Genomic DNA, 15,020 nt, shown 5'->3' with positions numbered 1-15,020 from the left:
TTGGTAAGGAATTTTTTATTGTGGATTTTCCAAGGAGTTCTGTTATCGGTGATTCATTATGACGGCAGAAATGAAAATAGTTTGTCACATATTTAGCAGATGTTATTGTGTAGCGAAATGCCTGTAGATGGATTTATGGCGACCGGAGGCGAGTGGGTGTGGAAAGGAGTATGGAAAGCGAATCGGCTAATTGGGCGAAATTGTTGCCACTTTGACCGTTTTGCGTTGCTGATTGGGCTGCATGAAAAGTCACTAAAACCGATCCTTCCAGATGTGTTCAGATTTTTTTGTGCCTCCCCCGTCAAAGTTGCCCATCTCCGCTCTGACCTAACCTACTGCTGAGCTATCAACTGGAATATGTGTTGGGTTTGTTTTCTGTTTTTGAACAACTAATTGATGGATATCGGTTCAATTCCTTGAATCCCATTTTCTTTCTCTTTTTTCTCTTCTTCTGTGAACTCACTGGGCACGTCAGACTGTTTCTGTGTGATGTAGTAGGAACTTGTAGTTTCCTACAGGCCAATAATCTACATAGTTAATTACCACGTTTTATTCACTAAACTACAATGACCATAATCCATTGCGTATTTACTTTGTCCAGTCTGCGTTTCTTTTTAGGCCTGCTACTGAAGAGACAAGAATGCGCGTGAGTGGATATAGAGAGCAGCTGTTGCTTCGTGATTAATCTCTACCTGGAAAATACGTGATCAAAGTGATTGATAGTTGGCATTCAGCAGGCATTAAGTATGCCTTATTTACTTTGAAGAACTACAAAATATAGTTTTTGTCAGACAGCATAACCAGCAGCTCTATAGAGATGAGATGATGACTTGGAATCAAAATAATAAAGTCATCAAATAAAACAAATGATATACGCAACTGAAATATGATGAAGTAAAATCATGTAAATAATTGTTGGTTAATCAGCAGTCATCGGCAATCACTACCATCATGGGACTTTTACAGATTTTATTCTGTGTTACAATATTCAACTCAAATAATCAAAACCGAAAGCCGAGATAAACAAATAATTAACCCGAAACCCGACTCAAAGCACTAATTGCTCAGCACTACCTATAGCAGAGCGCTTTCCCACACCCAGGTCATTACCACATGGGCCATTCTATCCAAAATGATTGGGATGGTCCTACCCCATTGAATTGTACATTTAAAATGGTTAGGTAAGGGTTAAGGTTAGGGAGGTACCAAGGATCCCGGACAGCACTGACTCTATCCACACGCTCATTGTTGAATACAACCCAAATAATCAAAACCTGAATCGAAAACAATGGTTTTTGTATTTATTATAATGAACCGAAACCCAACCATGTCCACACGCCCAGTACTTAACTTTTCAACACACCCTCTTGACCATAGTCCGGTCTCGGTATCGAGCTGCAAGCTCCCTACTTCTCAATGCGAACGTGAGTAGATTACCTTGAAAACAACGGTCGGACATCTAGGAAGCAGTCTCCAGTTTGTATTATACCTCGGTGGTGTACACGGAACAAATATCGACCAGATCTTGATCGGACGACTACAACAACGTGTTAAAGGTACATTATGTATTTTCTAGTTGTAATAATGTTAATAGTTCGCCTAATTTCAGTTTATGTGACAAAACGAGCACTATTGAGTGTAGAGAATCATTGTACAATCTAAACCGCTGTGAAATCTATTTTAAATAACCACAACTATTGTGGTTTCAGATGTTTGAAGCTGGTGTACAAAACCGAAAGTAAAAGACGCAAAGACTCATTGAAATCGCAGATGACCGCTTCTCAGACTTGCTTTCAATGAGAAGACCTAGAAGATCTATAACGGATATTATTATTTATTTTTAATGAAAGGTGTAACCAAGGCTTCTGAGAACACAGAGAAACATGGCTACAGTCTTCATCTGTTCCGTCTGTACCGAAGTCTTCGTTGGACATATATCGCTGAGCTGCCAGCACACCTTCTGTAGACAATGCCTCCAGAAGTGTATGGACTCCGGTTGCGTTATCTGTCCGGTGTGCTGGGATCCAATCACGTCGGAGAACATCAGAGTCAACAGAATACTAAGGGACATGGCAGACGAAGTGAGACAGAGAAGAGTTGATCTCAGAGTGTTGAAGAGGAATGAGGACGTTGATGTGAATAACTGGGAAACCTACAAGAAGAAGGAGAATGTGAAAACATCAAAGTCCTTTGTGAAGGAAGGCCTGGCTGCCAGAAAGACGGAGAGGAAGTCATCTCTGACCACTGGTCCCTGGGAGGGTATACTTTTTGGCATTATGGCCTTTTATTGCTTTATTTCTGTTCTTACTTATGTTGTCCTTCCTTGTGTGGAATATGTGTCTGTAACCATGTCAGGAAGTGCAGCCAAGGTGTTTGGATCCTCTTTGGTGTTCATGTCTATGTTAGTTGTCTTCGGTGTTGTCGCTCATTTGGTGGATTTTGTGTTGAAAAAGTTTGACTTAAAATCTGTTTTATATAGTAATAACTGATTGATTGCTTTTATCCAGTGTTGGAGAGTCATTGGATGTAGCGAACTTCCTTTCCCAGCAGTTTGGTGGTAGTTGAAGAACTTTTTTAAAAATGAATTATCTTATTGAGTTGACTTACATCTGCAGGTTTATGTCCAGTTTATTGATGCTATGATTAATTATCTTATTGAGTTGACTTACATCTGCAGCAGGTTTATGTCCAGTTTATTGATGCTATGATTAATTATCTTATTAGTTGATTAATTATCCTAGTTTATTGATGTTGATTAATTATCTTATTGAGTTGACTTACATCTGCAGCAGGTTTATGTCCAGTTTATTGATGCTATGATTAATTATCTTATTGAGTTGACTTACATCTGCAGCAGGTTTATGCCCAGTTTATTGATGCTATGATTAATTATCTTATTGAGTTGACTTACATCTGCAGCAGGTTTATGCCTAGTTTATTGATGCTATGATTAATTATCTTATTGAGTTGACTTACATCTGCAGGTTTATGTCCAGTTTATTGATGCAGTAGATTTTAGTTGTAAAATGAATGTTGTGAAGCTTTAAACTGCTAACTGATTATATGGAAGGAAAAGGGTTAATGAGTGTATTTTGATGTAAAACTTTTTCCTGTAAATTTAGCAGCATTATAATGGCACCAGAGTTGCCAGCTTAATACTGTAATTTTGCCTTACAGCAGAGATGCTGTAATATATTTTACAGTAGTATCGTCCATACTATAAAACAGATTACAGCATCTCTGCTTTACATTTACAGCCGTAAGGTTTTTACAGTAGTAGTATTCAATGTCGGGATTCGTGTGCCCACAACTGCAGTGGGGTTGCCAACAATATTATTTGAAATGTTTTATATTATTATTTACTGTTATTTTTATTTTTATTTAAACAATATTATAGAAACATTTTTTTTTATATAAAAATGGGTTCCCTGCTGAAAAGGTTTAAATACCACTGTTTTACAGTAAGGAAAATACTACTGTAAACATACATTACAGCATCTCTGCTGTAAAGCAGAATTACAGTATTTAAGCTGGCAACTCTGGTGCCATTACAATGCTGAATATTTACAGTGAAATTCTAGCTGAAATCTGAATACAAAGAAATATATACAAATGTACATAAAATACACGTATTCAAATAGCTGACAACATTAACTACAAATGAACAACATAATTGACAATAGAAGTAACAACAGTTATCACATATGTAACCAAATAAGCATCATTACAACACTAATTACAAATTATATTGTGTGCCTGTGTTTTGTGTGTGTGTGGGGGGGTTGAGATCAAATTGGGATTGGGTACAATCCTAGATCTATGATCAGGGGCAACTCTATTTAGGGTAAGCTTGTTCAGAGGCGGTGAAACGGGACAGTTTGGTCAGGAGAGCATCCAGGACAGAGAGAAGTCAGCATCATGTGTTCCTCATGGGGCTCCGTAAACAAACCTCCTCAGGTTCTGATTGGTCAGCTCTTCTCAACCCTAGGACAAGCATAGAAAGAGAAAGACTAGAATGAGCACCAGGGCTGTTACTCTGTGGGTAAATGGACAGACAGACAGCACCAGGGGCTGTTACTCTGTGGGTAAATAGACAGACAGCACCAGGGGCTGTTACTCTGTGGGTAAATAGAGAGACAGACAGCACCATGGGCTGTTACTCTGTGGGTAAATAGAGAGACAGCACCAGGGGCTGTTACTCTGTGGGTAAATAGAGAGACAGCACCAGGGGCTGTTACTCTGTGGGTGAATAGACAGACAGCACCAGGGGCTGTTACTCTGTGGGTAAATAGACAGACAGCACCAGGGGCTGTTACTCTGTGGGTAAATAGACAGACAGCACCAGGGGCTGTTACTCTCTGGGTAAATAGAGAGACAGACAGCACCAGGGGCTGTTACTCTCTGGGTAAATAGACAGACAGACAGCACCAGGGGATGTTACTCTCTGGGTAAATAGACAGACAGACAGCACCAGGGGCTGTTACTCTGTGGGTAAATAGACAGACAGCACCAGGGGCTGTTACTCTCTGGGTAAATAGAGAGACAGACAGCACCAGGGGCTGTTACTCTCTGGGTAAATAGACAGACAGACAGCACCAGGGGCTGTTACTCTGTGGGTAAATAGAGAGACAGCAACAGGGGCTGTTACTCTCTGGGTAAATAGACAGACAGCACCAGGGGCTGTTACTCTGTGGGTAAATAGACAGACAGCACCAGGGGCTGTTACTCTGTGGGTAAATAGACAGACAGCAACAGGGGCTGTTACTCTCTGGGTAAATAGAGAGACAGACAGCACCAGGGGCTGTTACTCTCTGGGTAAATAGACAGACAGCACCAGGGGCTGTTACTCTGTGGGTAAATAGACAGACAGCAACAGGGGCTGTTACTCTCTGGGTAAATAGAGAGACAGACAGCACCAGGGGCTGTTACTCTCTGGGTAAATAGACAGACAGACAGCACCAGGGGCTGTTACTCTGTGGGTAAATAGAGAGACAGCAACAGGGGCTGTTACTCTCTGGGTAAATAGACAGACAGACAGCACCGGGGGCTGTTACTCTCTGGGTAAATAGACAGACAGACAGCACCAGGGGCTGTTACTCTGTGGGTAAATAGAGAGACAGACAGCACCAGGGGCTGTTACTCTGTGGGTAAATAGACAGACAGACAGCACCAGGGGCTGTTACTCTGTGGGTAAATAGAGAGACAGACAGCACCAGGGGCTGTTACTCTGTGGGTGAATAGAGAGAGGACAAGGGACATATCAAGCTGGTGTTGTGTGTACGTACTTAACTACAAATCTACAGTAGGCATAAGCTATTACTGTAAATAAATTATACAGAATGACTTGAGGAATTCCTCCAAGGAGGCTTCCAATTACAGTAAATAACAGTATTTTTCAGCATTTTACCCATAATGCAGTGCAATGTATAACATTATTGCTTTAAGACACATATATGGTATTTTACTGTGCCTTCTACAGGGTTTTAATGTTGACATGACAGTCTTACACTACGTAGCTTTTCTCCATTTGAGAAGACACTAACCTATTTGTATTGAAATGTAATAAAAAATATAATTCTGTTATGACGTTTTTTTGTTTCTCCTTCACTAAATACCCCTTTTCCTTCACTATTTAAATGTTAATTGTTCTTGTGTTTGTAACAGAGGGACCCTTTTAAAAAGAACGTTATTGTCACAACCTGCTGAGGTGGTTGTTCATCTCTTCAAAGAAGCTCCCGGTCTGAGGCACGGCATCACTACAGTCCCTGGTTTGAATCCAGGCTGTATCACATCCGGCTGTGATTGGGAGTCCCATAGGGTGGCGTACAATTGCCCCAGCGTCGTCCGGGTTTGGCCGGTGTAGGTCGTCACTGTGAATAAGAATATGTTCTTAACTGACTTGCCAGGTTAAATAAAGGTTATAAAATAACATTTTAAAAAGGAGGTGTTTAACCAATCCAATAACCATCTGTTACAGTTCAACACTTCCAATCAAATATATGAGTTCTGGTTTACGATATACAGTACTTCACAGTTAGTCCAGGTTAGTCCAGTTTAACCAGGTTAGTCCAGATTTAACCAGGTTAGTCTAGTTTAACCAGGTTAGTCCAGATTTAACCAGGTTAGTCTAGTTTAACCAGGTTAGTCCAGGTTAGTCCAGCTTAACCAGGTTAGTCCAGATTTAACCAGGTTAGTCTAGTTTAACCAGGTTAGTCCAGATTTAACCAGGTTAGTCCAGGTTTAACCAGGTTAGTCCAATTTAACCAGGTTAGTCTAGTGTGTCCAGGTTTAACCAACAGAGGTTAGTCTAGTTTAACCAGGTTAGTCCAGATTGCAGGTTCAGTCCCTCCAGATTTAACCAGGTTAGTCCAATTTAACCAGGTTAGTCTAGTTTAACCAGGTTAGTGCAGTTTAACCAGGTTAGTCTAGTTTAACCAGGTTAGTCTAGTGTAACCAGGTTAGTCCAGGTTTAACCAGGTTAGTCCAGTTTAACCAGGTTAGTCCAGGTTTAACCAGGTTAGTCCAATTTAACCAGGTTAGTCCAGTTTAACCAGGTTAGTCTAGTTTAACCAGGTTAGTCTAGTTTAACCAGGTTAGTCCAGATTTAACCAGGTTAGTCCAGATTTAACCAGGTTAGTCCAGTTTAACCAGGTTAGTCCAGCTTAACCAGGTTAGTCCAGATTTAACCAGAGGGGGGAAATCTGAACAGAAAACTACTGTTTGACAATTATAAAGTGGATACGGTGTCATTCCGGACATCGCCAGAGAAAGAAACCTGATTTGTGGTCTCAGGTGGACACGGTGGACCTCTGAAGATATCCTACAGATCACCATGTTGGTGAATGATCTGCCCCACTCACTGCTGCAGTCAGCTGCAGAGGAGGAGAATGTAATGAGGTTCTCCAGCCTGAGGAGGGTGATGACGAGCAGCGGCAGCAGGAACACCAGCAGGCTCCACGGCTGCCATGGAAACGGAGGCGAGGGAGAACTTCAGGAAGGTTCCGTTGTCAGGGGAGATTCCGGGTCCAATGGGAGGTCCATCCCTGACATCCTGACGATCGGATTAGACGGTTCTGATGGGAGAGGAGAAATATTGTTTTACAGTGAACTCAACACCTGGTAGAATGTTTTTAAAGAAGAAGAACATAATTAAAGAACACTTCAAATATTCAGGATCATCCAACCTTGTAGGTAACTGCATGGGGTATATTTTTAGGCTTTCCTATATTCCAAAATATTCCTAGAATGTTCTAGAACACTCAAATGCTAAAATGCCAATGCAGGAGGAAACCTCAATAGGGATTTCTGCCTTACCACTGAGCTAGTACACAACACAGTAAGGGTCTTTTAATATACTTCACCCTGCAACCTAGCATCTTTTCATCAACTTCTTAAAACAACCTAGCATCTTTTCAGGTCTTTTTCAAACTACCTTTAGCATCTTTTCAGGTCTTTAATCTTACTACACCTCACCTAATTTAGGTCTTTACTCCCCAGTACCTTATATCTTAATAGGTCTTCAATATTTTAAACACCCTGATAACATTTAGGGTAGCCATTTAATGAACTCAACCTCCTAATATAAGGAAGGTTGCAAGTTCAAACCCCCGAGCTGACAAGGTTGTTCTGCCCCTGAACAGGCAGTTAATAAGGCCAGAATGAAACAGTTTAAAAATATATATTTTCAGGTCAACTTAAAACTACACTACCTCACCCTATAATCTTTTCTCGTCCAGGCCAAATAGTCACCTGACACATGGATACTCTCTCCTGGGTTTTTAATCACCCCTCAATTTACCAATATCTCCCAATGTTTTCCACCAGCAATTCAGGTTTAACATTTAACCAATATGTTTAACAATCTGTTTCAGAAACCTGGAGTAAAACGACATACGCTTGTATGACTCTTTGATGACACAGGGTTTCAGAACAATAAAGCAAGTTTATTCAAAATGACAGAAAAAAAGGCATAAATAAAACAGATCAATCAATATCACCAATTGATGATACGCAACAATGTACCTTGGATTAAATTGAGAGATGGCCTTCAGCGTCTTTACCTTTTACCTTTACCCTTTACCTAAAAACTATAACCATTTTATGAGAAGCAGAACATTAAATTGAGAGATGGCCTTCAGCGTCTTTACCTAAACCCTTTACCTAAAAACTATAACAATTTCATGAGAAGCACTGTATTTAATAACAAGAAAATGTCAACTTATAAACATTTTTTCTTCGGGATGCTCAGTTCCTTTGGTGTCAACTGTCAATTCTATTTCTTCTTCTCTAGAATGTTCTAGAACACTTCTACCAATGAGGCAACCTAAAGGTCTAGAATGTTCTAGAACACTTCTACCAATGAGGTCAGTTTCTAGAATGTTCTAGAACACTTCTTCAATGAGGAAACCTCAAGGGATTTCCAGATCAAGCTAGCACCTTTTAATATACTTTGAACATCAATTTCAAACTTCCTTTCTCTTTAATCTTCACAATTATTACTCCAATATCTTAATAATTCAATATTTTAAACATGATCATTTGACCTTATAATGTCTCGTTATCAACCTCCTAAGGCGTTGTCCTTAATAAGCAGAATGAAATTTTTCTATATGATTCACAACTTAAAACTACATTATAACTCTTCACCTGCATTATTTTAACACCTTTAATATCTCAATGTTTTCTTAACATTTAATATTTTAAACTTTAATGATTTCAATCAATTCCCAATTCATTTCTTCTTCTCTTTAGTCAATGTCAATTCATTTCTTCTTCTCTTTAGTCAGTGTCAATTCATTTCTTCTCTTTAGTCAATGTCAATTCAATTCATTTAAAACTAGTCAGTGTCAATTCATTTCTTCTTCTCTTTAGTCAATGTCAATTCATTTCTTCTTCTCCTCAATGTCAATTCTTCTTCTCTTTAGTCAATGTCAATTCATTTCTTCTTCTCTTTAACAGTCAATTAATTTCTTCTTCTCTTTAGTCAATGTCAAATTTCATCAATTCAATTCATTTCTTCTTCTCTTTAGTCAATGTCAATTCATTTCTTCTTCTCTTTAGTCAATGTCAATTCATTTCGTCAATGTCAATTCTTCTCTTTCGTCAGTGTCATTATTTCTTCTTCTCTTTCGTCAGTGTCAAATTTCTTCTTCTCTTTAGGAATGTCAAACTCTTTAGTCAGTCTATTTCTTCTCTTTGTCAATGTCAATTCAACCTCATTGTTCAATGCTCCATGTGTGAGTGAAAGTGAACGTCTTCCTGAGTGTGTGTGTGGGTACCAAACAGTGGGAACCCCTACCTGTGTCCTCTGTCACTACCAAACAGGAAAGAACCCCAGTCTACCTCAACCAAACAGGAAAGAACCCCAGTCTACCTCTGTACATTACCAAACAGGAAAGAACCCCAGTCTACCTCTGTACATTACCAAACAGGAGGAACCTCAGTCTACCTCTGTACATTACCAAACAGGAAAGAACCCCAGTCTACCTCTGAACGTTACCAAACAGGAAAGAACCCCAGTCTACCTCTGTACATTACCAAACAGGAAAGAACCCCAGTCTACCTCTGTACATTACCAAACAGGAAAGAACCTCAGTCTACCTCTGTACATTACCAAACAGGAAAGAACCCCAGTCTACCTCTGTACATTACCAAACAGGAAAGAACCCCAGTCTACCTCTGTACATTACCAAACAGGAAAGAACCTGTCTACCTCTGTACATTACCAAACAGGAAAGAACCCCAGTCTACCTCTGTACATTACCAAACAGGAAAGAACCCCAGTCTACCTCTGTACATTACCAAACAGGAAAGAACCTCAGTCTACCTCTGTACATTACCAAACAGGAAAGAACCCCAGTCTACCTCTGTACATTACCAAACAGGAAAGAACCCCAGTCTACCTCTGTACATTACCAAACAGGAAAGAACCCCAGTCTACCTCTGTACATTACCAAACAGGAAAGAACCCCAGTCTACCTCTGTACATTACCAAACAGGAAAGAACCCCAGTCTACCTCTGTACATTACCAATCATATTAATGTTGTATTTCTTCTTGTAGACATAAATCATTTACATTTTAGTCATTCAACTAACATCCAGTCAGAAGTACTGTCAGTCCATTCAACTAACATCCAGTCAGAAGTAGTCAGTCCATTCAACTAACATCCAGTCAGTAGTCAGTCCATTCAACTAACATCCAGTCAGTAGTCAGTCCATTCAACTAACATCCAGTCAGAAGTAGTCAGTCCATTCAACTAACATCCAGTCAGAAGTAGTCAGTCCATTCAACTAACATCCAGTCAGAAGTAGTCAGTCCATTCAACTAACATCCAGTCAGAAGTAGTCAGTCCATTCAACTAACATCCAGTCAGAAGTAGTCAGTCCATTCAACTAACATCCAGTCAGAAGTAGTCAGTCCATTCAACTAACAACTAACATCAACTAACCAGTCAGAAGTAGTCAGTCCATTCAACTAACATCCAGTCAGAAGTAGTCAGTCCATTCAACTAACATCCAGTCCATTCAACTAACATCCAGTCAGAAGTAGTCAGTCCATTCAACTAACATCCAGTCAGAAGTAGTCAGTCCATTCAACTAACATCCAGTCAGAAGTAGTCAGTCCATTCAACTAACATCCAGTCAGAAGTAGTAAGTCCATTCAACTAATCCTGAACAAAAATCATAATTTATGTTACGTGCGTCTGTCCCAAGAGATTAGTACAAATCATCCATATTCTGTCATTATAAGGAACCACTTCTTCTTCAAAATGAATTTCTGCAGAATCAGAACCAGGAAGACAAGACAAGTAGGAGTGAAGAATGTCGATCTGAATTCCTGTTCGTCCCTCAGGAACTGATCCCATGAGTGGCTCTCAGGCGTAGCGCGAAGTCCCCTGGCAGCCCTTGTCTGATCAGTTCCTCGCGGAGCTGGAAACACAACACACACAGTGATTATCAAGTAGAGCCGAGGAGAAACCTGTCTGATCTGACACTGACCTGTTGTAAAACCACGTTTCTGATGTAATCATCTGTCAGTGGGTTCAGAGAGGACAGTTTTATCCTCAGTACAGCAACGTATCCTGTGGAAACACAGCCAGTCCACATTATTACAAAACACATACACAAATCATTTGTTAAAATTTGAACTAAAGTTAATTTTGTACTTACTAGGCCCACTGCTCGTTGTTGTACCGTCCACAATATGGGTTGTGAGATCGGTGGTTGGCTGTGTACTTAAAGTTGTGGGTGCTGTGGTAGTTGTGGGTGCTGTGGTAGTTGTGGATGCTGTGGTAGTTGTGGATGCTGTGGTAGTTGTGGATGCTGTGGTAGTTGTGGGAGCTGTGGTAGTTGTGGGTGCTGTGGTAGTTGTGGGAGCTGTGGTAGTTGTGGGAGTTGTGGGTGCTGTGGTAGTTGTGGATGCTGTGGTAGTTGTGGATGCTGTGGTAGTTGTGGGTGCTGTGGTAGTTGTGGGAGCTGTGGTAGTTGTGGTAGTTGTGGGTGCTGTGGTAGTTGTGGTAGTTGTGGGAGTTGTGGGTGCTGTGGTAGTTGTGGATGCTGTGGTAGTTGTGGATGCTGTGGTAGTTGTGGGTGCTGTGGTAGTTGTGGGTGCTGTGGTAGTTGTGGATGCTGTGGTAGTTGTGGGAGCTGTGGTAGTTGTGGGTGCTGTGGTAGTTGTGGGTGCTGTGGTAGTTGTGGTAGTTGTGGGAGCTGTGGTAGTTGTGGTAGTTGTGGGAGCTGTGGTAGTTGTGGGAGCTGTGGTAGTTGTGGATGCTGTGGTAGTTGTGGTAGTTGTGGGAGCTGTGGTAGTTGTGGGAGCTGTGGTAGTTGTGGGAGCTGTGGTAGTTGTGGGTGCTGTGGTAGTTGTGGGTGCTGTGGTAGTTGTGGGAGCTGTGGTAGTTGTGGGTGCTGTGGTAGTTGTGGGAGCTGTGGTAGTTGTGGGAGCGTACGTACTGACATTTGTGGGTGTGGTTGTGAGTTCAGTAGTTGTTTGGGTGGTATTTGGAAGTGCAGGTGCAATCTGTGTGGTCGTGAGGTTTGTTGTTAGAGGAGGAGAGGTTGTTGGTTCCTCTGTGGTTGTGAGGTTTATTGTCAGAGGAGGAGAGGTTGTTGGTTCCTCTGTGGTTGTGAGGTTTATTGTCAGAGGAGGAGAGGTTGTTGGTTCCTCTGTGGTTGTGAGGTTTATTGTCAGAGGAGGAGAGGTTGTTGGTTCCTCTGTGGTTGTGAGGTTTATTGTCAGAGGAGGGGAGATTGTTGGTTCCTCTGTGGTTGTGAGGTTTATTGTCAGAGGAGGGGAGGTTGTTGGTTCCTCTGTTGTTGTGATGTTTATTGTCAGAGGAGGGGAGGTTGTTGGTTCCGCTGTGGTTGTGAGGTTTATTGTCAGAGGAGGGGAGGTTGTTGGTTCCTCTGTGGTTGTGAGGTTTATTATCAGAGGAGGGGAGGTTGTTGGTTCCTCTGTGGTCGTGAGGTTTATTGTCAGAGGAGGGGAGGGTGATGGTTCCTCTGTGGTTGTGAGATTTATTGTCAGAGGACGGGAGGTTGTTGGTTCCTCTGTGGTCGTGAGGTTTGTTGTCAGAGGAGGGGAGGGTGTTGGTTCCTCTGTTGTTGTGAGGATTATTATCAGAGGAGGGGAGGTTGTTGGTTCCGATGTGGTTGTGAGGTTTATTGTCAGAGGAGGGGAGGTTGTTGGTTCCTCTGTGGTTCTGATGGCTGTAGCACAAAGACAGACAAACAGACAGACAGAGATGTGTTGATTGGTTGATTGGTTGCTAATTGTCTCAAACATGCATTTCAACTAGCATCTGTAAGTAACAGTGAGACTAGCAGAACACCAGAAAGGGGATCATTAACCTCATGCTGTAGTGAAACTGTACCCACCACTTGTGTTTCCAACCCTGACGATCAGACAGCGCAGCTCAGAGTGATACATGGAACTGAGAAGATCAACAGAACAACTGTTCAGATCTTTGTGAAAGACCATTTTATAAAACATTACAAACCAAACAAACCACATTCCATTGGTTTAATGAAACATATCAAAACCAAACAAACCACATTCCATTGGTTTAAAAAAATATGTCAAAGCCAAACAAACCACATACCATTGAAGGAAAGGCAGGTTAAAACCTAGTCAGTTGCAACTGAATGGATTCTACCAAAATGTTTCTAAATGTACATTCAACTGATCGTCTTGATAGTAGCCTACAGAAATGATGCATTATGCTAGTTTATTTTGTGCCTTTATTTAATCAGGTAAGTCATTATGTTATATGCTATACGTTTCCAGTTGAAGTGGCAGCAGACTGACCTGTCGTTCACTCCCTGAGCGATGAAGCACACAGGATAGTACCCTCCCTCCTCATCCTCAGTGGGCGTCCATCTTAGAAGGTACTCTCCTGGGACAGTGGTGTTCTCTGTGATACTGGAAGGTCCACTCACCAACAGCTCTGAAACCCTGAAACACACAGGGAGAAAACAATACAATGTCATTATAATTTTATAATTATTATATATTTATTATTATTTTTCATTATGAACCCCATTAGCTTCAGCAGCAGCTACTCTTCCTGGGGTCAAAACATACAACATGACATTTATACGTAACATTAATAGACAAGAAAAGATCAAGGACAGAACTGCATCACTTCAAAATATGAATCAAACAAATAAAAAAGTCCTGTATTGAAATGGAAAGTGTTAAATGTTGAAGCTAAAAGAGTCTTGAATAAAGTTGACATCAGTTTATGTATTGACTGTAGATGTCAGATCAGTTTATGTATTGACTGTATTGACTGTAGATGTCAGATCAGTTTATGTATTGACTGTAGATGTCAGATCAGTTTATGTATTGACTGTAGATGCCAGATCAGTTTATGTATTGACTGTTGATGTCAGATCAGTTTATGACAGATCAGTTTATGTATTGACTGTTGATGTCAGATCAGTTTATGTATTGACTGTAGATGATCATTTATGTTTGACTGTGATTGACAGTTTATGTATTGTAGATGCCAGATCAGTTTATGTATTGACTGTAGATGTCAGATCAGTTTATGTATTGACTGTAGATGTCAGATCAGTTTATGTATTGACTGTAGATGCCAGATCAGTTTATGTATTGACTGTAGATGTCAGATCAGTTTAAGTATTGACTGTAGATGCCAGATCAGTTTATGTATTGACTGTAGATGCCAGATCAGTTTATGTATTGACTGTAGATGCCAGATCAGTTTATGTATTGACTGTAGATGCCAGATCAGTTTATGTATTGACTGTAGATGCCAGATCAGTTTATGTATTGACTGTAGATGTCAGATCAGTTTATGTATTGACTGTAGATGTCAGATCAGTTTATGTATTGACTGTATATTTGTATTTGTGTTCATTATGGATCCCCATTAGCTGCTGCCAAGGCTTTACAGTCCATGTGTATGTATAGTGGGTATGTTATCGTGTGTGTGTGTGTGTGCGCGCATGTGTCTGTCCTATGTTTGTGTTGCTTCACAGTCCCCGCTGTTCCATAAGGTGTATTTGTATCTGTTTTTTAAATCTGATTGTAGGGAAGAGCAACAACCCGCTGACACACCTGTTGGTCCAACTATTGCATTTAAAACCCCTGATTTTAGTCTCTACCTATCGGCTAAGTGTTTCCATGTTTCCTTTCTCTTACGTGGACTGGGTAGCCTGTGCTCTGACAGTGATTTCCAGGGGTTGGTCTGCAGAGGCGTAGAGCACTGCACCCTGGGCTGGTGTTGGAGACAGGAACATGGGTAGGTACAACCCCTCCATACAGGATGTCACTGGGGGGTCCACTGAGAGACAAACCATGGAGTTGAGATACAACACATGGCATCATGTTTTTCAGTATAAATCATTACCACAACCTCTTTACGAGGCTACAGGGTTGGAAACTGACATTCACTACTTCTACTACTGGAAACAAGCCATAGACATCATCTTATTCTCTATGAAGAGAAAAACTTGTTATAAACTACCTAGATATAAAGATAAACTACCTGGA

At 40.9% G+C, this 15,020-nt stretch overlaps 1 protein-coding gene and 2 long non-coding RNA genes across 3 annotated transcripts; 2 read left to right on the top strand and 1 right to left on the bottom strand.

The window, feature by feature from the left end:
• Positions 1–657: 657 nt before the first annotated feature.
• On the top strand, positions 658–5,975 carry LOC115125797 (uncharacterized). Its single transcript, XR_003863025.2, has 3 exons — positions 658–1,556; positions 1,710–2,259; positions 5,665–5,975. It is a non-coding gene; the product is annotated as an uncharacterized LOC115125797 (long non-coding RNA).
• LOC135570682 (uncharacterized) lies at positions 2,759–3,746 on the top strand. The gene is made up of 2 exons (XR_010463571.1): positions 2,759–2,922; positions 2,985–3,746. It is a non-coding gene; the product is annotated as an uncharacterized LOC135570682 (long non-coding RNA).
• Positions 5,976–10,526: 4,551 nt separating the features above from the next.
• On the bottom strand, positions 10,527–14,827 carry LOC115125798 (mucin-2-like). The gene is made up of 6 exons (XM_065016636.1): positions 14,670–14,827; positions 13,308–13,454; positions 12,878–12,933; positions 11,171–12,709; positions 11,000–11,082; positions 10,527–10,930 (listed from the first exon to the last, which is right to left on the bottom strand). The coding sequence occupies exons 1-6, from the start codon at positions 14,825–14,827 to the stop codon at positions 10,850–10,852; spliced, it is 2,064 nt and encodes a 687-aa protein (XP_064872708.1). The 3' UTR covers positions 10,527–10,849.
• Between the last annotated feature and the right edge of the window lie 193 nt (positions 14,828–15,020).

This window comes from Oncorhynchus nerka, unplaced genomic scaffold (assembly GCF_034236695.1).
Source record: "Oncorhynchus nerka isolate Pitt River unplaced genomic scaffold, Oner_Uvic_2.0 unplaced_scaffold_938, whole genome shotgun sequence".
Taxonomy (NCBI): Eukaryota; Metazoa; Chordata; class Actinopteri; order Salmoniformes; family Salmonidae; genus Oncorhynchus; species Oncorhynchus nerka.
Note: the sequence above shows the minus strand (reverse complement) of the source record. Positions and strands in the feature narration are given on the sequence as shown.